Source organism: Haematobia irritans, chromosome 3, assembly GCF_050003625.1.
Source record: "Haematobia irritans isolate KBUSLIRL chromosome 3, ASM5000362v1, whole genome shotgun sequence".
NCBI lineage: Eukaryota > Metazoa > Arthropoda > Insecta > Diptera > Muscidae > Haematobia > Haematobia irritans.
Window position 1 is genome coordinate 88,615,116 of NC_134399.1, and position 25,647 is coordinate 88,640,762.

Here is a 25,647-nt window from a genome sequence, read left to right on the forward strand (position 1 = left end):
TTGGTACACTGGTGTTCATAATTGTATATAGCCCCCATAAAAAAACGACCCCCATAATTCAATACTGGTTCTATAATTACAGCATTAAAGTTAATATCGGTTCGTAATTATTTCTTCCCTATATATATCGGTCATGAACTGAATATATACGTATTTAATCGATCTTTCTTTTGTCTACTATATATCCAGCATGGACTAACTTACAATTTTGAAGATGATGTTAAGAAGTTTTAAGATGCCTTGCCATCGGCCGCAACCCTAGTAATTTGATTGTGGATGACAGTCTTTAGTAGAAGTTTCTACGCGATCCATGGTGGAGGGTACATAAGATTCGGCCTGGCCGAACTTACGGCCGTATATACTTGTTTTACTTGTTTTTTGCATATTGTCGCATTGAATACTGACTAGAAAACAATACAACTGAAGTTAAATTTGCCTTTAGTTTGATCTGTTATTCGACGAAAGACCATTACTCGAGATATATTGTTTTTTTTTTTTTTTTTTGTAAAAAAAGAAATTTTTCAATTACAGAAACCTTATGTGGACTTATGTATGTTGTTTTGTCAAAAATATCATACAAGTATTTTGAATGTATTTGACAACATATGAAGAGATATGTTGTTTTGTCAAAATTAAACTTAAAAATTCGAGAATTATGTTGTTGTTAACGATTCAATATTCCCCGATCTAGGATAGATATCAAAAATCTGTAAAGACAAAAAATGCGTCTTCAAAAACTATACACAACATAAAATTTGTTATAAATTGTCCTATCCCGACTTATGGGGTTTTGTCATAATTCTACAGATATTATATTTTCATGTAAAATAAACGTCATAATGTATCGACAGTATCCCAAATATATATGCCTGCTGCAAAATATGTTTGTGACATATACGTGTTAGAGAAGCAATTTTTTTGAGAGTGTAGAATTGCTTAAACTAATTAGAGATTAATTAAATGTGTTTACATGAACTTGACCTTGGTGAAAAGCTAAGTTTATACACGTTTTTAAATTGATTTTCAAAAGTTGTTTCCACCATGATCGTTAACATGTGGTGTAATCACATCAGCTTGGAATCTAATACTATGCGAATGTTTATCGGTAACTAGTAAAGCAAAATGGACTTGCTGATAATAGCACTATTTTTTGGAAGCTTATTGACTATATCTTCAGCACAAACAGCAATGACCATATTTGATACAGCATCGAATCCATTGACGGACACCGTTATAGGATTAACATCAAATGCAGCCCATACAGCTTGTAAGTTTATAAATCGAATCTTCTGTGATGTGAGACACTTCTAATTTATTAGTTTTCTAGGCCAATTATTTGCCAACAAAGTTCGACGTTACCCGCTGAAGATACCTACAATAGAGAGAATGTCTTTTCAATTGAGGGTACCATGCGGACAATTTGACTTTCCCTTAAGAAATGCGGAGAACCTACGACAATCACCATATTTTGATGTTAATAAGAAGACAATATTTTTTGTTGCTGGTTGGCTTGTAGAACCAGATATGGACTATATTGAAGATCTTGCACAGGCCTATCATTGTCGAGGCGATCACAATTTTGTGGTGAGTTGAATTATAGGGCTTAAATCCAAAATACTTTTGTTTAACAAGAAAAATATATATTTTCAATAGTTTGTAAATACTGGAGGATTTACTACCAATCTCTATATCAATGCAGCCTCAATTTCAACACAATTGGGACAATTATTTGCCATTGGTTTAAAGAATTTGGGAATTCATCCAAAACGTATACATCTTATTGGCCATAGTTTGGGTGCTCAAATCGTTGGTGCAGCTGGTCGTTATTATCAGAAGATAACAGGTCGCAGACTATCACGCATTACTGGCTTAGACCCGGCTAGACCCTGTTTTAAAAGACCCCTGGTCTTTTCCCGTTTGGGGCACGGTGATGCTGACTTCGTAGATATAATTCATTCGAATCCATATCAATTTGGTTCGGAAGAAATTATTGGTGATGTTGATTTCTATGCTGGTGGATTGGATATTATCAAACCGGGCTGTGGAAAAGTTCCCATATTATGTTCTCATGAACGTTCTCTGCGTTATTACATAGAAAGTGTTTATCCCACAAGAGGAGGCAACTTTTTGGCGACTCAATGTAGAAATTTTGCGGAATTACAATACAAGCAATGTTCGGGACCTAAGGCTTTTATGGGCTATCATGCTAAATCGAATTTAAGAGGTATTTATTTCCTTGAGGTGAATAGTAGGTCGCCATATGGAAGAAACGCAAGGCCTGATGATGTCTTTGTACCATACACGTGTACGAATTGTTTCAAGTAACTAAATTTACAGTGTAAATAAATTGTAATTTATTAGTCTCTAGTGAAATTGGAAATGTGATTAAATTTGTAACATAGGACTTATGTTGTAAAATATACAATACCAGATGTTCTTATCATTTTGTTATGTTAAATCTATGCACGCTCACAAAAAATCGCTTCTGTAACATATACTCCCAAACATATTTTACTTCAAGCATATATATTTTTGGGTATTGCCCAAACATTTATATGTTTGATCTCTACCAATATATAATATGTTTGAAAGCATATTGGTCTAAACAATATATGTTTGGGTAGTCTAAGTTCCAAACATTTTGTATTTTTGCATCCAAATTCAATAATGTTGTCTTCCAAAAAAACAATATGTTATTATGTGACCATATAATATGTTTGGAAGCATTTTGCACCCAAAAATATTATATGCTTAAAAAAAATTCTCCCAAACAATATTGTGCTCAAAATTTTACTTATTTATTTATATATTTACAATCATAATGAATTATGAAAATAAACAGGTAATATAGGTGCTAACAACATATGTTTTCGACCTGAATGCTCAAAATTTTGTTTCTGCCCAATTGTATATTCCCCGACATCTTTCTCACTTCCACGAGATTTTTTAGTTCTTAGCACCTTTTTCTGTAATACAAACATTGTAGAATAAATTATTCAATTTTATTTTTTATTTTTTTTTTATTTTAATTTTACCTTTTGCCGGACGGGGATTCGAACAGCGGACCACACAGTTTGTAAGGATCAAAGAAGTAGCTGATCAATTGCCCAAGGAAAAATAAAATGTTAATTTTGTAATAACAAGCAACAACCACCAACTTAATTCAATATCGCTCCCTGTTAAATAGCGCTCCAAGCTACTAAACACATATATGTTTATAGGCTATTTCTAAATTAATATATGTTTGCATTCAAGCATATTATATTTACAAACATTTTATGTCCCAAACATAATATGTTCTAACATATTAACATATATGTCCCAAACATGTTATGCTAGTTTATGAACATTATATGCTTGCACTCAAAAATATTGTGTTTAAAAATTTGTGTTCCAAACATATAATGTTTATAGCCAAACATATGAAAAACAGTCTTTTTCAACCGTGTGGTAATTGTGAAGATATCTATAGCACTTTAATATATACGGAAATAAGGTTTACTGATGTTGATAAGATTTCTAAGATAGAGATATCATTAAAAAGTGTCAGAAGTAGTGTACCAATATCCCAAGTACACTGAAAATATATTTACTTAATAATAACAAGCGCATATTTTTGTGTGGTTGTAACACAGGTAAATAGAAACGCCATACCGACGGGGATTGCGTGTAATTAACATAACACAGCGAATTTAAAGCGAACCTGATGAAATTTGGGACCCTAGGATGTTCACGGGACCAAATCTGGGGATCAATTTATATACACTGGATAACCAGAAAATCGATGAATTTATATACACTGGATAAGCCGAAAATCGACCCGGTTAATTTTTATACCCTCCACCATAGGGGCGAAATATTGCTCTAAGACCCCATAAAATATATATATTCTGGGTCGTGGTGAAATTCTGAGTCGATCTGAGCATGTCCGTCCGTCCGTCTGTTGAAATCACACTAACTTCCGAACGAAACAAGCTATCGACTTGAAACTTGGCACAAGTAGTTGTTATTGATGTAGGTCGGATGGTATTGAAAATGGGCCATATCGGACCACTTTTACGTATAGCCCCCTATAAACCGACGATCAGATTTGACTTGCGGAGCCTCTTGGAGGACCAAACTTCATCCGATCCGGTTGAATTTTGGAACATGGTGTTTGTATATGGTCTCTCACAACCATGCAAAAATTGGTCCAAATCGGTCCATAATTATATATAGCCCCATATAAACCGATCCCTAGATTTGGCTTGCGGAGCCTCTAAGACAAGCAAATTTTATCCGATCCGGCTGAAATGTGGTACATGGTGCTAGTGTATGGTCTCTAACAACCATGCAAAAATAGCCCCCATATAAACCGATTCCTAGATTTGGCTTGTGGAGTCTCTAAGAGAAGCAAATTTCATCCGATCTGGCTGAAATTTGGTACATGGTGTTAGTATATGGTCTCTCACAACCATGCAAAAATTGGTGCAAATCAGTCCACATTTATGTATAGCCCCCATATAAACCGATCCCAAGATTTGGCTTGCGGAGCCTCTAAGAGAAGCTAATTTCATCCGATCCGGGTGAAATTTGGTACATGGTGTTAGTATGTAGTCTCTAAAAACCATGCAAAAATTGGTGCAAATCAGTCCACATTTATGTATAGCCCCCATATAAACCGATCCCAAGATTTGGCTTGCGGAGCCTCTAAGAGAAGCTAATTTCATCCGATCCGGTTGAAATTTAGAACATGGTGTTGGTATATGGTCTCTAACAACAGTGCCAGAATTGGTCCATATCGGGCCATAATTATATATATCCTTCGTATAAACCGTTATCCAGATTTGACCTCCGGAGCCTCTTGGAGAAGCAAAATTCATCCGATCCGGTTCAAATTTGGAACGTGGTGTTAGTATATGGCCGCTAACAACCATTCCAAAATTGGTCCATATCGGTCAATAGTTATATATATCCGATCCCCAATCACACAAAAATTGGTCCATATTGTTTCCTAATCATGGTTGCCACTCGAGCCAAAAATAATCCACCAAAATGTTATTTCTATAGAGAATTTTGTCAAAATTGTATTTCTATAGAAAATTTTGTCAAAATTTTATTTCTATAGAAAATTTTGTCAAAACTTTATTTCTATAGAAAATTTTGTCAAAATTTTATTTCTATAGAAAATTTTGTCAAACTGAATTATATATGTATTTAATCGGTTCTTTTTTATTTAATATATACCACGTATGGACTTACTTATAATTTAGAAGACGGTATTAGGATGTTTTAGGAAACCTTGCCATCGGCAAGCGTTGCCGCAGTCCAAGTAATTCGATTGTGGATGACAGTGTTTAGAAGAAGTTTCTACGCAATCCATGGTGGAGGGTACATAAGCTTCGGCCTGGCCGAACTTACGGCCGTTTTTTTTAATCCCTCACCGTAATGGGTTACTTGAAAATATATAGAATTTCAGGTGGACTTGATGAAGCATACTACCTCTAGAAAATCTGTTCAAATGGTGAGCTTCCCGAAGTTAAAGATAAAGTTTCTACATATTTTTATGAATCATTTTAGTTTGAGTTTTATAGGAATCTTAAGGATATCATCTAAGAGTGCAAAAGCTTCCGTTGAACCGGAAAAAGTATTTTTTTAAAACCGAAAAATACAACTTTCAAAAACACGGTTTTTTGAAATCCAAGAACCCAAATCGGAGGAACGGTTTATATGGGGCCTATACCAAAACATGGAACGATATGGCCCCTATTCGAACTTGACCTGCGTGTACACGGATGAATAAGACTGTTTTTCATATTTTTCGGTGTAAAAATTATATGTTTGAAACTCAATTTTTTAGCACATTATTTTTAAGTGCAAGCATAAGATGTTCATAAAAAAACATAACATGTTTGCGACATATATGTTAATGTTACACCATATTATATTTGAGATATAACATTCTTTTAAATATAATATGTGTGGATGCAAACATATATTAGTTTAGAAATTTCCTATATTTATGTATATGTATATGTATTTAAATAGAAAGAGAGATTAACACACAGAAAATTTCATTAAAAGTTTGTTCTACCAGTGTAAGCCTAAGGTGAAACAAACTATGTTTGAACAATACAAACAATATTTTGTTTGGACCAATCCTGAAAATATATATGTTTGAAGCAGAATGTGTTTGGGAATGTAGACAAAACCCTAATCTATGACAGGACGATGGCAGTATTATTGAAGGCTGTGGCCTGATTTCAACAGACAGACAGAGCGGCATTGTTATATTGTCCCTTATCAGGAACACATATCTGTGGAATTATGACGAAACCCCACAAGTGTAAAATCCCAATTTCACACTAAAGGGGTCACAAAATTTTTTGTAGAAAGCATCTGCAAAATGTTTAATAATTGTATGATAAACTTTATTTTTCCACTTTATCGAATCCACCTAGCACCCACGATCCAGACAATTACTGACTTATATTGTTGTGTCAAATGAAATTTTGTTTTAAAAAATATCATATTTCTATTTATAGTGTTTTATCGTTTGTATCCTGGTTAAGAAAACAACACAACTGAAGCTAAATGTGTCTTTATTTTGATCTGTTATTCGACAAAACACCATTACTCGAGATACGTTGTTTTTGAAAAAAAAGGAATTATTCAATTACAGACACCTTATGTGGACTTATGTTGTGTTGTCAGAAATATTATACAAGTATTTCGGATGCATTTGCCAACATATGATGAGATATGTAGTTTTGTCAAAATTGAACTTAAAAATTCGAGAATTATGTTGATTTTCACGATTCTGCATCTCCCGATCTAGGACAGATATCAAAAATCTGTGAAGACAGAAAGATACGCCTTCAAAAATTATACACAACATAATGTTTTTCATATCTCACCTTTTGGGGTTTTTCATAATTTCACAGATATAGTCTGAAATCAATATTTAGATATGTTACAAACGGAATGGCAAACTTATCACATTTCCATGGTAGGTGTAAGAAAAGTTTAATAAAATTTAAATTGGAAGATAATTTTCATTTAGATAACTTTTTATTTCCCCGTTTTACGAACTGCATTTCTACTATCATTTAACAAAAGTCACAAAATTTAAATTCATATCACACTGAAAGATGTGTTTTCTTATCGGATGACCGAAGTTTTAGACCAACAAGACTTTATTTTTCCGCTAAAAAAATATTTAAAAGGGAAAAAAAACAAGTATATACGGCCGTAAGTTCGGCCAGGCCGAAGCTTATGTACCCTTCACCATGGATTGCGTAGAAACTTCTACTGAAGACTGTCATTCACAATCGAATTACTTGGGTTGCGGTATCATGTGCCGATGGCAAGGTATCTTAAAACTTCCCAACACCGTCTTCTAAATTGCAAGGTGGTCCATATGTGGTATATATTAAACGAAAAAAGGCCGACTAAATATAATTAAGTTTGACAAAATTTTCTATATAAATAAAATTTTGATAAAAGTTTATATAAAAATAAAATTTTGACAAAATAAAATTTTGACAACATTTTCTATAGAAGTAAAATTTGGACAAAATTTTCTACAGAAATAAAATTTTAACAAAATTTTCTATAGAAATAAAATTTTGTCAAAATTTTCTGTAGAAATAAAATTTTGACAAAATTTACTATAGAAATAAAATTTTGACTACATTTTCTATAGAAATAAAATTTTGTCAAAATTTTCTATAGAAATAAAATTTTGACTACATTTTCTATAGAAATAAAATTTTGACAAAATTTTCCATAAAAATAAAATTTTGACAAAATTTTCTATAGAAATAAAATTTTGGTAGATTATTTTTGGTCGAGTGGCAACCATGATTATGAACCGATATGGACCAATTTTTGTGTGATTGGGGATCGGCTATATATAACTATAGACCTATATGGACCAATTTTGGCATGGTTATATGCGGCCATATACTAACACCACGTTGCAAATTTCAACCGGATCGGATGAATTTTGCTTCTCCAAGAGGCTCCGGAGATCAAATCTGGGGAACGGTTTATATGGGTTCTATATATAATTATGGACCGATATGGACCATTTTTTGCATGATTGTTAGAGACCATATAACACCACGTACCAAATTTCAACCGGATCGGATGAATTTTGCTCTCCAAGAGGCTCCGGAGGACAAATCTGGGGATCGCTTTATATGGGGGCTATATATAATTATGGACCGATATGGACCAATTTTTGCATGGTTCTTAGAGACCATATACTAATACCATGTACCAAATTTCAGCCAGATCGGATGAAGTATGCTACTCTTACAAGCTCCGCAAACCAAATCTGGGGACCGGTTTATATGGGGGCTATATATAAGTATGGACCGATATGGACCAATTTTTGCACGGTTCTTAGAGACCATATACTAATATCATGTACCAAATTTCAGCCAGATCGGATGAAGTATGTTACTCTTATAAGCTCCGCAAACCAAATCTGGGGATCGGTTTATATGGGGGCTATATATAATTATGGACCGATATGGACCAATTTTTGCATGGTTCTTAGAGACCATATACTAATATCATGTACCAAATTTCAGCCAGATCGGATGAAGTATGTTACTCTTATAAGCTCCGCAAACCAAATCTGGGGATCGGTTTATGTGGGGCCTATATAAAGGGTGATTCTTTTGAGGTTAGGATTTTCATGCATTAGTATTTGACAGATCACGTGGGATTTCAGACATGGTGTCAAAGAGAAAGATGCTCAGTATGCTTTGACATTTCATCATGAATAGACTTACTAACGAGCAACGCTTGCAAATCATTGAATTTTATTACCAAAATCAGTGTTCGGTTCGAAATGTGTTTCGCGCTTTACGTCCGATTTATGGTCTACATAATCGACCAAGTGAGCAAACAATTAATGCGATTGTGACCAAGTTTCGCACTCAGTTTACTTTATTGGACATTAAACCAACCACACGAATGCGTACAGTGCGTACAGAAGAGAATATTGCGTCTGTTTCTGAGAGTGTTGCTGAAGACCGTGAAATGTCGATTCGTCGCCGTTCGCAGCAATTGGGTTTGTGTTATTCGACCACATGGAAGATTTTACGCAAAGATCTTGGTGTAAAACCGTATAAAATACAGCTCGTGCAAGAACTGAAGCCGAACGATCTGCCACAACGTCGAATTTTCAGTGAATGGGCCCTAGAAAAGTTGGCAGAAAATCCGCTTTTTTATCGACAAATTTTGTTCAGCGATGAGGCTCATTTCTGGTTGAATGGCTACGTAAATAAGCAAAATTGCCGCATTTGGAGTGAAGAGCAACCAGAAGCCGTTCAAGAACTGCCCATGCATCCCGAAAAATGCACTGTTTGGTGTGGTTTGTACCAGGGATCCGGAGCGGAGCGTGGAGCGGAGCGGAGCAAGCCCTTTTTTTGCCGGAGCGGGAGCGGAGCGGGAGCGGTATTTCTAAAATCCGGAGCGGAGCGGGAGCGGAGCGGTTTCCAAATGAAAAACCGCTCCGCTCCGAATAAAATATTACTTCAATGAAATGTGTAACTTTGAAATTACACTGTGTAGGTAATTTCAAATTTAGCTAGTACTTAGCGTAGTGTGAGTAAACGTTTAAAATGTACGATATGTATTTTTGTACGTACGTACATTGGGGAAAACACAACGTGTTTTTTAGTAATTGTTTTCAAAAACGGCAAATGTCAAAACATATATCTAGTATATGTTGTAAAAGTAACAACAGTACTTTCGATCAATTTCATCCCGTATTACTACAAAGATGTTTGTAATGAACGTCAAATAAATGCAATTAAACGATCTTATTTATATTTAATTTTTTAGTTTTCTACACTGAAAAAAATATTGTCGTGAAGTCAAAGATTCCATGTCCTTAGAATAAGAATGCAAATTTTGCATAACATGGAAGACGCATTTCTCTAAAATAAAGTTTTTTTCTTGTCCAAAAGGCAATAAACTTTTGAATGAAGTTGTAATGTCCTTATAATTAAGTGATTTTACTTAAAAATGTGTATCATAACATGAAAGATAAAATTTTTGAGGTAAGGTCAACGTGACTTTAATAATTAAGAAAAATTCTTTAAAATTAATAAAATTGTCTTTAAATTTGTTTCCTTTTTGCATCTTGCCTACAAAGCAAAAAATCGTTAAAAAATAAGACATGTTTTTCAACACTTTATTTTAAAGACGCTTTTTACTTGAAACATAGCATAATTTCTACTGGAAGTCGAGTCTTAATATGGAAAAAAAAATAACTCGTTAACTCGTTTTTAAAGGATTTTGATAACAACTGACGAAAAAAATCTAAAAAAAAATGAAAAATTAACATTTGCTTCCTAGAAGCAAGTACATAACCCCCAAATTTAAAAGAGAATTACGTCTTTAAAGTATCCTTACTTGTATTCTCCGCTTCTTTGGCTCGGTATTAAAGTAAAGACAAAATCTTTGGAACCGGGCATGCTTTTTTTCATTCACATTTGCTTTACTATTGTACTATATCCTAGCATTCTCTTATTTCTGATATTAGTTCTCGAAAATTTAATTAAAATTATGGATAGTTTCAATTTTGGTTGAAAAATGTGCGCATATACATTTATTATACAATAAAGGGAAAAAAAGCGAAATTAGGTAACACTAGATCTGAGTAAGAATATTCGTAGGTATACCACGGACTGGGGCCAAATCACCGCATTCGTCATCGAGTTCTGTTTCGTATAGAGAAACATTTCGATCGCATTAAATTTTTGGATCACCGCATTCGATCGAAATTTATTTTGTCTACTACTTTTTTTACATTGCTGTAAACATATGGTAATACGAAATTGGAAGAGAGTAGAATTTCAAAATAATTTTTTTTTATCAAATTAGGATATTTTTGAGATATTTATGTTGCTTTTGTGTGTTAAAATATATGTGTAAAAATATATTATGAATCCAAGTATTTTTTGGTTTTCCTCGTCTTCGGCTTCAGAGGATGAGTACAAAGGGGCATTAATAAGGAAAAATATTGGTGACAAAAGCAGTCCTTTAGCATTGCCTGAATTAGAGTAAGTGATTCTATTTTGAAGTGAGTGTTTTTAACATCCATAGATTTAAAAAGAGTTCTTGAAAAAATAAGTTTTTTTGAAGCGGCTACTGAGCATTCCTTTCTTTGATCCGTTTCCCTAAATGCAAGTAATATTATATTTTATTAAATGTATTTTGCCAAAATAGAATAATAATTACATTTTCACCAACTTTTTTCTTTTTGTTTACCTTTTTTCTGCTTGAAAATCACTACATACTTTGTTTTCGATAGCATGCTACCTATCGTGTTCAACTTCGAGTATAAACAATTCGATAACGACTGCGGTGATCCGCGTAAATTACATACGATGATGAAGTACTCGATTTCGACTGCGGTGATTTGGCCCCTGATGTCGATGGAGGTTGTTGCAAACATAAATATACACACACACACACACATTACAAATATAAAAAAACCTCTTCTCTACGTCTGTTGCAAAACAAAAAAAAACTTTCGGAGAGTAGTTACTTCTACTCTGTGTATAGACTTTCAATTCCAATCAGCGTTGCCGTTTTGGTCCGATCGGACCAAAATTGGTCCAAAAGATTTCTAATTTTTAAATTTGGTCCGATGGTCACACCAAACAGAATTTGGTCCATTTTGGTCCATTTTCATAAATTTGGTTTCTATCACATATTAAATAGTAGTAGCAAAGAATATTGTCGGGAGGCCAAATATTTCACATGCTTAAAATACGAATATGAATTTTGCTTAGAATAGAAGACGTATTTCTCTGAAAAAAAGTTTTTCCTTGTCTAAAAGTCTCTAAACTTTTCAATGAAGTCTGTTTGTCTTTATAGCTAAGTGATTCGACATAAAAATGTGTATCCTAACATGAATGCAAATTTCGTTTTAATGAAGTCAAAATGGATTTAATATTTCTGAAAAAATCTTCAAAATTAATAAAATATTTCAACACATTGTTTTAAAGTCATTATACCCTAAACCACATAGTGGTTAGGGTATAATAAGTTTGATCTGCCAAAAAATGTGCCTACAAGAAATATTGATTTTAGACCCCATAAAATATATACCGATCGACTCAGAATCACCTCCTAAGTCGATCTAGCGCTTGGCGTCCGTCCGTCCATCCATCCTTCCGTCTGTCCATGTATTTGTTGTTCACAGGATTTCGGTCGCAATTATTAACAGATTTTGATGAAATTTGGTACAGGGAGTTTTTTTGGGCACAAGGACGAACGTTATTGAATTTGGAAGAAATCGGATCAAATTTAGATATAGCTCCCATATATATGTATTGCCCGATTTCGACAAATGGGTTCACGTTGCACTTTTTTTACTAACCGATCGTCGTCAAATTTAGCACAAAATAATCTTCTGTATCACCCTTTAAGTCTGAAAATTTCATCGAAATCGGTTCAGATTTACATATAGGTCCCATATATATGTATCGCCCGATTTTGTCAAATTAGGTCATAAAACCCTTATTTATCAACCGATCTTACTCAAAGTTGGCGAAATGTAATCTTCTATAGCACTAACTATATGTGCAAAAAATCATCGAAATCGGTTCAGATTTAGCTATAGCTCCCATATATGTACCGCCCGATTTTTCTAAATAAAATAAAATTCAATTGAACAAATAATACAATGTTTGTACTATAATTTTCTCGAAGAGGAGCGGAGCGGAGCGTGGAGCGGAGCGGAGCGATTTTTTTTTTCTCGGAGCGGAGCGAGGAGCGGAGCGGTTTTTTTTTCTCCGGAGCGGGAGCGGAGCGGAGCGAAAAAAATGGACCGCTCCGGATCCCTGGTTTGTACGCTGGTGGAATCATTGGACCGTATTTTTTCAAAGATGCTGTTGGACGCAACGTTACGGTGAATGGCGATCGCTATCGTTCGATGCTAACAAACTTTTTGTTGCCAAAAATGGAAGAACTGAACTTGGTTGACATGTGGTTTCAACAAGATGGCGCTACATGCCACACAGCTCGCGATTCTATGGCCATTTTGAGGGAAAACTTCGGAGAACAATTCATCTCAAGAAATGGACCGGTAAGTTGGCCACCAAGATCATGCGATTTGACGCCTTTAGACTATTTTTTGTGGGGCTACGTCAAGTCTAAAGTCTACAGAAATAAGCCAGCAACTATTCCAGCTTTGGAAGACAACATTTCCGAAGAAATTCGGGCTATTCCGGCCGAAATGCTCGAAAAAGTTGCCCAAAATTGGACTTTCCGAATGGACCACCTGAGACGCAGCCGCGGTCAACATTTAAATGAAATTATCTTCAAAAAGTAAATGTCATGGACCAATCTAACGTTTCAAATAAAGAACCGATGAGATTTTGCAAATTTTATGCGTTTTTTTAAAAAAAAAGTTATCAAGCTCTTAACAAATCACCCTTTATAATTATGGACCGATATGAACCAATTGCATGGTTCTTAGAGACCATATACTAATACCATGTACCAAATTTCAGCGAGATCGGATAAAGTATGCTACTCTTATAAGCTCCGCAAACCAAATCTGGGGACCGGTTTATATGGGGGCTATATATAATTACGTACCGATATGGACCAATTTTTGCATGGTTTTAAGAGACCATATACTAACACCACGTACCAAATTTCAAACGGATCGGATGAATTTTGCTCCTCTAAGAGGCTCCGGAGTTCAAATCTGGGGATCGGTTTATATGGGGGCTATATATAATTATGGACCGATATGGCCCAGTTGCAATACCATCCGACCTACATCAATAACAACTTCTTGGCCAAGTTTGAAGTCGATAGCTTGTTTCGTTCGTTAATTTGCGTGATTTCAAAAGACGGACGGAGATGCTTGGATCGACTCAGAATTTCACCACTTAGAATATATATACTTTATGGGGTCTTAGAGCAATAGTTCGATGTGTTACAAACGGAATGGCAAAGTTAATATACCCCCTATGGTGTAGGGTATAAAAATAGAGACAATCGATGCAAAGCTTTTCATACACTGAAAAAAAAAAATATTGACCTAAATGAAAAATTATGCAAACTACATTTTAGAAAACGCAATTAACACAATACCAAGGAAAAATGTCTTTAAAATAAAGAAAATTTAAGGAAAAGGATTTTCCTTTAAATTTAGAACTGGAAATGTTTAACTTCCCATCCCTCCATTAATGTCATATATGTGTGAAGTTTGAAGCGACTTTTCCTTAAAACAAATTTCTCCTTCAAAGAGATAATCTTTAGATTAACTACAGTATTGAATCTTTGAATTAACAAAAAGCTTCAAATATAAGCTAAGTCAAAATTTCTTTCACTGTCAGTAAATTTACACACAAACCCATTTTATTGAAGTATCTATGTCTCTATTTGCGAATTATGCGGGTTATATTGTTATGATAAAAAGTCAAATATTTAATAAATATGTTCTTTTGAAATTATCTTTATGTTGAATATAAGAGAGAAAAAAAAATTATAACGGATTTAGATAAAATTCATGGGTTTTCCGCCCTTATAAAACATTCCATCCGGGCTAATTGGCTAACGTAGAACGTGCTAGGAAATCCCTAAGATGAAATTAGCAATCAAACTTTACTTCCTTGGTGTTGCGATAAATACGGTATCGTGTGGATTTCTATCAGATCTAGTGACCAAACCGTTGGACACAATTGTCGGTTCCGTTATGGGTTTGGGCTTAGATGTAGCAAACGCAGGATGTGAGTGTTTGTTATAAAAGAAGCTATAGGAATGGAAAAAAATCCAAAAAAAAATAGGCTTCACAAAAAAAAAAAAAAAACAAACAATGTATTCCTTCGAAACGAGTTTTTTTTTGTGGTAAAGTTGTTTTTTTTTTTCAAAGGCATATAAATCTTTGTTTATGATACCCATTGCCACGTTTGTTCCCATCGAATTTTGTTTAGCGTGATGGAAACAACTTTGACAACAAAGGGAAACTTTGTTTCCCTAAAAATAAATTAATATTTTGCACGTGGTTTTAAACTTTGGCTTTTTGAATTTTAAAGGCATTGTATTGGGCGATACTGTCGAAGGAAATCCCATCAAAGAAGCTACCGAGGATGACATATCATTCATATTGATAACACCATGTGGACGTCAAGAATTCCCTTTTAATTCTGTTGACCAATTGCGACAAGCCCCAGGATTCAATGGCAACCGGACTTCAGTATTTTTCATCACGGGTTGGCTAGTAAATCCAGACAAAGAATATATCAACGATATGGCCAAGGCTTTTAATTGCAGAGGCGACTATAACTTTGTGGTATGGCATAAAGAGACTTTAAAATGTTTTCCTTTAATTTTTTTTCAAACTCCTAAATTTCCCCCATTTTCTTTCAATAGCTGGTTAACACTAATGGTGTTATAAATAATTTATACTTCAGTTCAGCATATCATACCGGGGAATTGGGTAGACTTATAGCCATGGCATTGCAGAATACTGCAATTCACTCTGCAAAAATTTACGTAATTGGTCATAGTTTGGGTGCACAGATTGCTGGAAGTGCTGGTCGTTACTATGAACAGTTAACAGGAAATAAATTACCTCGCATTACTGCTTTGGATCCTGCCAGACCTTGTTTTGTTTTCACACCTGTATATCCTCGCGTTGGTAAAGGTGATGCCAGTTTTGTTGATATTATTCACACAAATCCTTCCGGTTTGGGTTTGGAGGAAGCCGTTGGGGATGCCGACTTTTTTCCCGGTGGTTTGGATTCAATGAAACCTGGATGTAATCCTCTGGAATTGCTATGTTCCCATGAACGTGCCATATTCTTTTATGCTGAAAGTGTCAATCATGAGATGAATTTTATGGCGAGACAATGCATCGGCTCGAATGATCTCGAAAATAAGAGCTGTTGGGGACCCTCTACACCCATGGGCTTTGCTGCTAATCCCCTAATGAAAGGAGTTTTCTATACAGAAATTCGCGATGCTAGCCCTTACGGATTAAATGCAGTTGGTGACAGTTCTCTTGGAAATTGCGGAAGCTGCCCACAATGAAGAATGTGAAATTTTATTGAATTGATTAAAGTTTGGTTCTACACGGACGAAAAAGACTGTTTTTCATATGTTTGGGTGTAAAAATTATATGTTTGGAACTCAAAATTTTTAACGCAATATTTTTGAGTGCAAGCATATAATGTTCATAAACTAGCATAACATGGGAACCACCGTGGTGCAATGGTTAGCAAGCCCGCCTTGCATATACAAGGTCGTGGGTTCGATTCCTGCTTCGACCGAACACCAAAAAGTTTTTCAGCGGTGGATTATCCCACCTCAGTAATGCTGGTGACATTTCTGATGGTTTCAAAGCTTCTCTAAGTGGTTTCAGTGCAATTTGGAACGCCGTTTGGACTCGGCTATAAAAAGGAGGTCCCTTGTCATTGAGCTTAACATGGAATCGGGCAGCACTCAGTGATAAGAGCGCAGTTCACCAATGTGGTATCACAATGGACTGAATAGTCTAAGTAAGCCTGATACATCGGGCTGCCACCTAACCTAACCTAGCATAACATGTTTGGGACATATATGTTAAAATGTTAGAACATAATATGTTTGAGACATAAAATGTTTGTAAATATAATAATATATTAATTTTGAAATAGCCTATAAACATATGTGTGTTTAGAAAGTGAGACGTAGAGAGTATGCTGCATGTAAAACAATGGAAGTAACCAATTGGCGCCTTAAAAATATATCCACACAAAGAAAATTTCATTAAAATTTTTTACTACCAATGTATGCCCTAAGGTGAAACATAATATGTTTGAACAATACAAACAATATTTTGTTTGGACCAATCCTGAAAATATATATGCTTTAAGCATAATGTGTTTGGGGTATATGTAACAGAAACGATTTTTTTGAGGGTGTACACACAGAATTTTCATCAAACAAAATTGTTTGCAATAAATTAAAACACTATTTGTAATCCTTGCATGGAAGGGGTTACACATAATTTGCATGGAAGAGGTTACACATAAAACAAGTATATAATATAAGTATAGTATAGTAAGTTCGCCGGGCCGAATCTTAAATAACCACCACCATGAATCAAATACTATAGTTTCTTTTAAATTTTAAGGGAGTTTGGCGACAGATATCCTCCCAAGCAGAGCAGTTCAACCAGTACACTTCCCGAAGATAAATTTAAAGATTTTACCTATGAAGACTATATCATATCCTGGATTTATAAGAACCATTTTTGTTTGAGTTTTAGAGCAATCATTAACATCTCTTGAAAGTGTGCAAGAAAATGATGAAATAACGCCTTGATTTGAAATATAAAATCTGTAGATTAGTAAAATCTGGAAATTTTACATTCGGTTTCAAGTAATTTTCATGATCAGTGCGCCTTCTATATCCTCAAGTCTATATAGAGGCCTTACCAAATGGACCGATAAAAACTAAATCCGATACACGTTTTTGTGAGTCTAATGGTGTTTTCTTTTCTGAAAAAGTATTTTGCCTTCATATTGTCTATACAGAATGTGCATTTTTTTAGGTTGCCACCAACCTAAAAAAAATGCTATGATTTCAGCGGGCAGAAAAGAATTCAAAGAAGTTAACAGGGCAATCGCAGCACTCTCGTTTGTCGGCAGTGCTGAAAATGCTCGCAATTTGCCTCTATACGTGGCGCTATTTTCACAAAAGAATTCGAAGCCTTTTCGCAATTTTGCCTGTTTGGAAAATAAACTAAAAAGTACTTTTTCCGGGAAAAATGCCAAAAAAAATTCACATTTTTTACGAGAAAAGAAAACGCTTATGGCGTGGCTAATCGGATAAAAACTACGATTTCTAGAAAGTAGTTAAATCGGGAGATCGGTCTTATGGGGGCTATACTAAAATATGGACAGATACTTACCGCTTTCGGCACACTTCTTTATGGCCCTAAAATACTTCTAGATTTCCAATTTCAGGCAAATTGGATAAAAACTACAGTTTTTATAAGCCCAAGACCCCAAATCGCGAGGTCGGTATATATGGGGACTATATCAAAACCTGGACCGATATAGCCCATCAATTTCAAGCAAATTGGATAAAAACTACGGTTTCTAGAATCCCAAATAATGGAAGTACACACCCATATATAGTCCTAAAACCTCCAGATTTTCTAATTCAGGCAAATCGAAGAACAACTACGGTTTCTACAAGCCCAAAAAGTAAAATCTGGAGATCGGTCTATATAGGGGCTATACCAAAACATTGACCGATACTCAACATTTTCGGCATACCCTTTTATGGTCCTAAAATACCTCTATATTTCCAATTTCAGGCAAATTGGATAAAAGTACGGCTTCTATAAGCCCAAGAAGTAAAATCGGGAGACCGGTCTATACGGGGGCCAAGGCCGTATTCAAGTGGGGGGGGGGGGGGTGAGTGGGATCAAACCCCCCCCCCCCCGAAATGAATGAATATTTCTATATAAATAAATATATATTTTTAGCTGCATAGAAAAATCTTATCGAAGATGTTGAAGAAAAGCTGGAGGTTTTATTTTGAAAAACGCTTACCTATAAAACTTGCACAAATCATAGAATACTAGTTGAAAAGCCCGTCAAACGACGGTCGAAAAAAAAACAAATTATTTTTGTTCTCGCACCACAAATTTGATTTTTGGAAAATGTATTTCTGCTTTTTATGTGTGTTTGTTGTTCTTTTTGTGAACATGACTCGCTTTGTTTGGCCATAGCAACAACAACAAAACAGCCAAACACACATGTGTAAATGAAATGGCGCCAAACCTGCGAAAAGAACCTGCCTAATTCAGCGATGGAAGCATATTCTTTTAAAAATTTTGGTCACTTTGCCAGTTACTCAGGGATGGAAAATACAATTTTTAAGAAAGTACAAAAAAAGTATTTTTTGAGCGGAAAGGTACTTTTTACTAAATTTCAACAAAAATTTCACTGGAAGATTATAGTCAAGAGACTGAATTTTAAAGAAAATAAAATTTTGACAAAATTTTCTATAGAAATAAAATTTTGCAAAATTTCCTATAGAAATAAAATTTTTACAAAATTTTCTATAAAAATAAAATTTTTCAAAAACTCTATATAGAAATAAAATGTTGACAACTATTTCTACCGAAATAAAAAATCGATAATATAGAATCGCATTCTTTTTTCGACTAAAACTTTCTTGAAGTTCAATAAAATCCTGTTTTTGACTATGTCTTTTACAAAATCGAGATTTTCTTCCCACATGAACATGTCTGTTTTGCCATATTTGTAAAAGAATATTAGCAAATAAGGTTGATAAAGACTTTCTCAAAATATTAAAATATTTTGTCAAAGCTATTGTACCATAAATCTGATATCGACTCAAAAATGTCTACACAAAAGGTACTAAATCATTCGCGGCGGTACTACGGTACTGACCGGGGTGAAAAAGGTTTGAAAAAAGTACTATAGTACTGCATTTTCTATCCCTGCAGTTACTACGTGCTCATCCGAACGTTCATTTTCAACAATGAAGAGATTAAAGACGTATCTTAGAAATTCGACTAGCGAGAGTAGACTCAAAGGATTGGCATTAATGTCGGTTCATCGCCGAATAAATGTGCCGACTGAAGAAGTCATTGATTTATTTGCTGCCCAAAAAGCCCGTCGGCTCAATTTAATATTATAACAAGTATATACAGCACTAAATTCGGCCGGGCCGAATCTTAAATACCCACCACCATGAACCAAATATTAGGGTTTCCTTTGAAATTTCAGGAGGGCTTGAGGATATTCCCGAAGATAAATTTAAAGATTTCACCTATGAGGACTATATCAGATTCTGGATTTATAAGAACCATTTTTGTTTGAGTTTTAGAGGAATCATTAACATCTCTTGTAAGTGTGCAAGAAATTTATAAAATAAAGTCTTGATTTGAAATCTTAAATCTGTAGAAGTAAAATCTGGAAATTTTACATTGAGTTTCAAGCAATTTTCATGATCAGTGCGCCTTCTACACCCTCAAGAAGTGAAGTCGGTCTATATGGAGGCATTACCAAATGGATCGATAAAAGCTTAATCCGATACACGTTTTTGTGAGCCTAAAATACCAGAATATTTACAATTTCAGGCAAATCAAATAAAAACTACGGTTTCTAGAAACCCTAGGAGTTAAATCGGGAGATCGTTCTTATGGGGGCTATACTAAAATATGGACCGATACACACCGTTTTCGGCACACCTCTTTATGACCCGAAAATACCTCTAGATTTCCAATTTCAGGCAAATAGGATAAAAACTTCGGATTCTAGAAGCCCAAGAAGTAAAATCTTGAAATCGGTCTATATGGGGGCTATACCAAAACATGGGCCGATACTCACCATTTTTGGCACACTTCTTTATGGTTCTAAAATACCTCTAGATTTCCAATTTCAGGACAAAAACTACGGATTATAGAAGCCCAAGAAGTAAAATCGGGAGATCGGTCTATATGGGGGCTATATCAAAACATGGAATGATATTCACCATTTCTGGCACACCTCTTTATGCTCCTAAAATACCTCTAGATTTCTAATTTCAGGCAAATTGGATAAAAACTACAGTTTCTATAAGCCCACCACCGTGGTGCAATGGTTAGCATGCCCGCCTTGCATACACAAGGTCGTGGGTTCGATTCCTGCTACGACCGAACACCAAAAAGTTTTCAGCGGTGGATTATCCCACCTCAGTAATGCTGGTGACATTTCTGAGGGTTTCAAAGCTTCTCTAAGTGGTTTCACTAGAATGTGGAACGCCGTTCGGACTCGGCTATAAAAAGGAGGTCCCTTGTCATTGAGTTTAACATGGAATCGGGCAGCACTCAGTGATAAGAGAGAAGTTCACCACTGTGGTATCACAATGGACTGAATAGTCTAAGTGAGCCTGATACATCGGGCTGCCACATAACCTAACCTAACCTAACCTTCTATAAGCCCAAGACGCCAAATCGCGAGGTCGGTATATATGGGGTCTATATCAAAACCTGGACCGATATAGCCCATCTTCGAACTCCACCTGGTGGTGGATATAACAAAAGTATTGTTTTGGTCGAAAAGAAACCGGTGGTTTTGCATACAATGGCGTTGACATTGGTTGAACAATTTGTTGCTCTTTAATTGCATTCTTTTTTTGTCGGTTATTATCTGTCGCATTTAGCTTCCTATAGAAAAAAAGTACTCGTAATTGTTTTTATTGTTGATTTGGCGTCAATTTTAATATGGCATTTTCGTCATAGCTTACTTTATGATAAACGTAGAATAATTAATTTGCATGAAAGATGGCGAAAGGTTATACAACAAAGTGTAAAACATATAATTGCACTGTTAGAAAAATATGTTTTTCATATGTTCCGATATAAACAAAATGTGTTTCGGGCACGATTTTAAACCACAATATATTTAAGTGCGAACATGTAATGTTCCTAAACTAACACTAAATGTTTGGGACATCTATGTTAATATGTTAGAATATATTATGTTTGGGGCATGAATGTTTCATAAAAATAATATGTGTGAATGTAAACATATATAAATTAACAAATTTCGAGTAAACATATATATGTTGTGATATTTTATTCAGAGAGCGACAAAAAGAGAGTATAGAGAAAGAAATAGAGATGGAAACCGGGAGGGTTGACGAAAGATAACAAAGCGAGAGAATGAAAAAAGAACAATTTCTGTGAAACCGCTTGTATGTTGTTTCGGAAAACTGTTTTATGATAAGGCTAAAAATTTTGATATGCTTAAGTCTAAATATTATTTAATTTGAATAAAGAGAATAGACATTCGGAACCAAGAGAATAGACATTTGAAAAACAAACTGCAATGTTTTCGCCTTGAGAGCAGCATTTTATGCATGTGTGAACATGTGTTTTGTTTATCATTTTGGCATTATGGGCAAAATTTTTCGTTAAAATAAATCAGGGGTCTTCATAAAAATAACGAAAGGGCACTATACTCTTTTTAGAGTTGGGACAATAAAATGAAATAAGGAGGAAATAGTGAAAAATTACACAGTAAAATGTAAAAATACAAACTTTAGTTCCTCTTTATTAAAAAGTAGTCCACGAGGAGTTGACGGACACCATCAAATATAAAAGCGGCCATTAAGTTCGAGTTTTACAGCTAAAACAATTTAAAAAGTTTATTTTCTTTAAAATGAATTATTAAAGAAAAATAAAAGGAATTTTAGAGCGATGGTGTTAAATGCAAGTAAAAAACTGTTCACTCCTAAATAAATTTATGTTTATATTATAAAATTATGTATGTATGTTTATACTCGACTCCACGTTCTTTTGTTAGTTTTTGAATTCCTTCCAAATTTTAAAGTTTTGTACAAAAACAGTTTTTTATTAAAAAATTGTTATTTTTGCAATAAAAAATAATATTTTATCCAAAAATCAGTCAATTTCATTTATATCAAGCACTGTTACTGACTATAAATCTTTAAGAACACACATTTCGAAGTTTCATTTAAAAAAAATTTAATATAGTATAAATATAAATGTGTAAATTAAAAAAAAAAAAAAAAAATGTTCGGTCGGAGCAGGGATTGAACCCACGACCCTTTGTATGCAAGGCAGACATGCTAACCACTGCTCCACGTGGCAAACAAATGTATGTTTCTGTTAAATAATGTTATGTTTGCATGGGCTCGTGGGCGCTGCAAACTATGCTATATAAATGTAACTTAAAACGATAATTATCTACTGGTGACTATAACAGCTACGTAGCCCAGTGGATAGTGTGTTGGCTTACAAACTGTATGGTCCTCGGTTCGATTCTCCGTGCAGGCGAAAGGTAAAATTTAAAAAATTTATAAAAGTGAATAATTTCTTCAACATTATTTGTATTACAGAAAAAGGTGCCAATAACTAAAAAATTTCGTGGAAGTGAAAATTACGAGTATGTTAGGGAATGAGCACAATCGTGTTTGGGAAAAATTCTTCCAAGCATATAATATTTTTGGCTCAAAATGCTTCCAAACATATAATATGTTCACATAAAACAAACATATTAATGTTTCGGCAGTATGCAATAATATATGTGCTTCCTGCAAAATATGTTTGGAACATATGTTAAAGAAGCGATTTTTTTTGAGGGTGTGGTTAAAGTTCATACTACAATTAAAAAAAAAAAATAATAATAAAACAACTATATACGACCGTAAGTTCGGCCTGGCCGAATCTTATGTACCCTCCACCACGGATTGCGTAGAAACTTTTACGAAAGAATGTCATCCACAATCGAATTACTTGGGTTGTGGTATCTTAAAACTTCATAACATCGTTTTCTAAATTGTGAGTTAGTCCATACGTGGTATATATTAGACAATAAACTTATGTATAGGTAAGTCTACAAATAATTACGAATCGATATGGGCTTTTTGCACGATACGTAGAGAACCAGAATTGAAATATAGGGGTCGCTTATGTGGGGGTTATATACAATTATGAACTTGATATCGACCAATTTTTGTGTGATTGGTGATCGACTTATCTGAGGGCTATATACAACTATAGACCGATATGGACATAGTTAGGCATGGTTGTTAACGGCCATATACTAGCACAATGTACCAAATTTCAACTGACTCGGATGAAATTTGCACCTCCAAGAGGCTCCAAAACCAAATCTCGGGACCGGTTTATATGGGGGCTATATATGATTATGGACTGATATGGACCACTTTTAGCATGGTTGTTAAATATCATATACTACCACCACGTACCAAATTTCAACCAGATCGGATGAATTTTGCTTCTCCATAAGGCACCGGAAGTCAAATCTGGTGATCGATTTATATGGGAGCTATATATAATTACGGACTAATATGAACCAATTCCTGCATGGTTGTTGGATACAATATACTAACATCACGTACCAAATTTCAACCGAATCGGATGAATTTTGCTCTTCCAAGGGGCTCCGGAGGTCAAATTTGGGGATCGGTTTATATGGGGGCTATATATAATTATGGACCGATGTGGAGCAATTTTTGCATGGGTGTTTGAAGCCATATATTAACACCACGTACTATATTTCAACTGAATCAGATGAATTTTGGTCTTCCAAGAGGCTCCGGAGATCAAATCTGGTGATCGGTTTATATGGCGGCTATATATAATTATGGACCGATGTTGACCAATTTTTGCATGGTTGTTAGAGACCATATACTTACATCATGTACCAAATTTCAGCCAGATCGGATGAAATTTGCTTCTCTTAGAGGCTCCGCAAGCCAAATCTGGGGATCTGTTTATATGGGGGCTATATATAATTATGGACCGATGTGGACCAATTTTTGCATGGTTGTTATATACTAACAACATGTACCAAATTTCAGCCGGATCGGAGGAAATGTGCTTCTCTTAGATGATACGCAAGCCAAATTTGGGGGTCGTTTATATGGGGGCTATACGTAAAAGTGGACCGATATGGCCCATTTGCAATGCCATCCGACCTACATCAATAACAACTACTTGTGCCAAGTTTCAAGTCGATAGCTTGTGTCGTTCGGAAGTTAGCGTGATTTCAACAGAAGGACGGACGGACGGACGGACGGACGGACATGCTCAGATCGACTCAGAATTTCACCACGACCCAGAATATATATACATTATGGGGTCTTAGAGCAATATTTCGATGTGTTACAAACGGAATGACAAAGTTAATATACCCCCCATCCGATGGTGGAGGGTATAAAAATTAATTGGATCAATTCAATTTCGTGATTCAGAAAAAACAAGTATATACGACCGTAAGTTCGGCCAGGCCGAAGCTTATGTACCCTCCATCATGGATTGCGTAGAAACTTCTTCTAAACACTGCCATCCACAATCGAATTACTTAAGTTGCGGTAATGCTTGCCGATGGCAAGGTATCTTGAAACCTTCTAACACCATCTTCTAAATTGTATGTAAGTCCATACGTGGTATATATTAAATCAAAAAAGGTCGATCCAATACGGATATAATTCAGTTTGACAAAGTAGACATAAAATTTTGGCAAAATTTTCTACAGAAATAAAATTTTAACAAATTTTTCTATAGAAATAAAATTTTCACAAAATTTTCTATAGAAATAAAAATTTTGACAAAATTTTCTATAGAAATAAAATCTTGGTAGATTATTTTTGGCTCGAGTGACAACCATGATTATGAACCGAATAAAATTTGAACAAAATTTTCTATAGAAATAAAATTTTGAAAATGATGAAAATTTTATTATGAACCGAATAAAATTTTAACAAAATTTTCTCTAGAAATAAAATTTTGACAAAATTTTCTATAGAAATAAAATTTTGACAAAATTTTCTATAGAAATAAAATTTTGGTAGACTATTTTTGGCAACCATGATTATGAACCGATATGGACCAATTTTTGTGTGATTGGACCAATTTTGGTATGGTTGTTAGCGACCATATATTAACACCACGTTCCTAATTTGAACCGGATCGGATTAATTTTGGCTCCGGAGGTCAATTCTGGAGAACGTTTTATATGGGGGCTATATATAATTATGGACCGATATGGACCAATTCTGGCACGCTTGTTAAAGATCATATACTAACACCATGTTCCAAATTACAACCGGATTGGATGAAATTTG

The 25,647-nt window shown here is 34.7% G+C and overlaps 2 protein-coding genes and 1 long non-coding RNA gene across 3 annotated transcripts; 2 read left to right on the top strand and 1 right to left on the bottom strand.

The window, feature by feature from the left end:
- Positions 1–576: 576 nt before the first annotated feature.
- LOC142230637 (vitellogenin-3-like) lies at positions 577–2,425 on the top strand. The gene is made up of 3 exons (XM_075301280.1): positions 577–1,267; positions 1,328–1,584; positions 1,654–2,425. Exons 1-3 carry the CDS (start codon positions 1,123–1,125, stop codon positions 2,323–2,325), a joined length of 1,074 nt encoding a protein of 357 aa, XP_075157395.1. The 5' UTR covers positions 577–1,122; the 3' UTR covers positions 2,326–2,425.
- Positions 2,426–6,564: 4,139 nt separating this feature from the next.
- On the bottom strand, positions 6,565–7,057 carry LOC142231930 (uncharacterized). Its single transcript, XR_012720963.1, has 2 exons — positions 6,897–7,057; positions 6,565–6,833 (listed from the first exon to the last, which is right to left on the bottom strand). It is a non-coding gene; the product is annotated as an uncharacterized LOC142231930 (long non-coding RNA).
- A 7,516-nt stretch (positions 7,058–14,573) lies between these two features.
- Positions 14,574–16,060, top strand: LOC142229927 (phospholipase A1-like). The gene is made up of 3 exons (XM_075300523.1): positions 14,574–14,753; positions 15,060–15,316; positions 15,397–16,060. Exons 1-3 carry the CDS (start codon positions 14,609–14,611, stop codon positions 16,054–16,056), a joined length of 1,062 nt encoding a protein of 353 aa, XP_075156638.1. The 5' UTR covers positions 14,574–14,608; the 3' UTR covers positions 16,057–16,060.
- Positions 16,061–25,647: the final 9,587 nt, after the last annotated feature.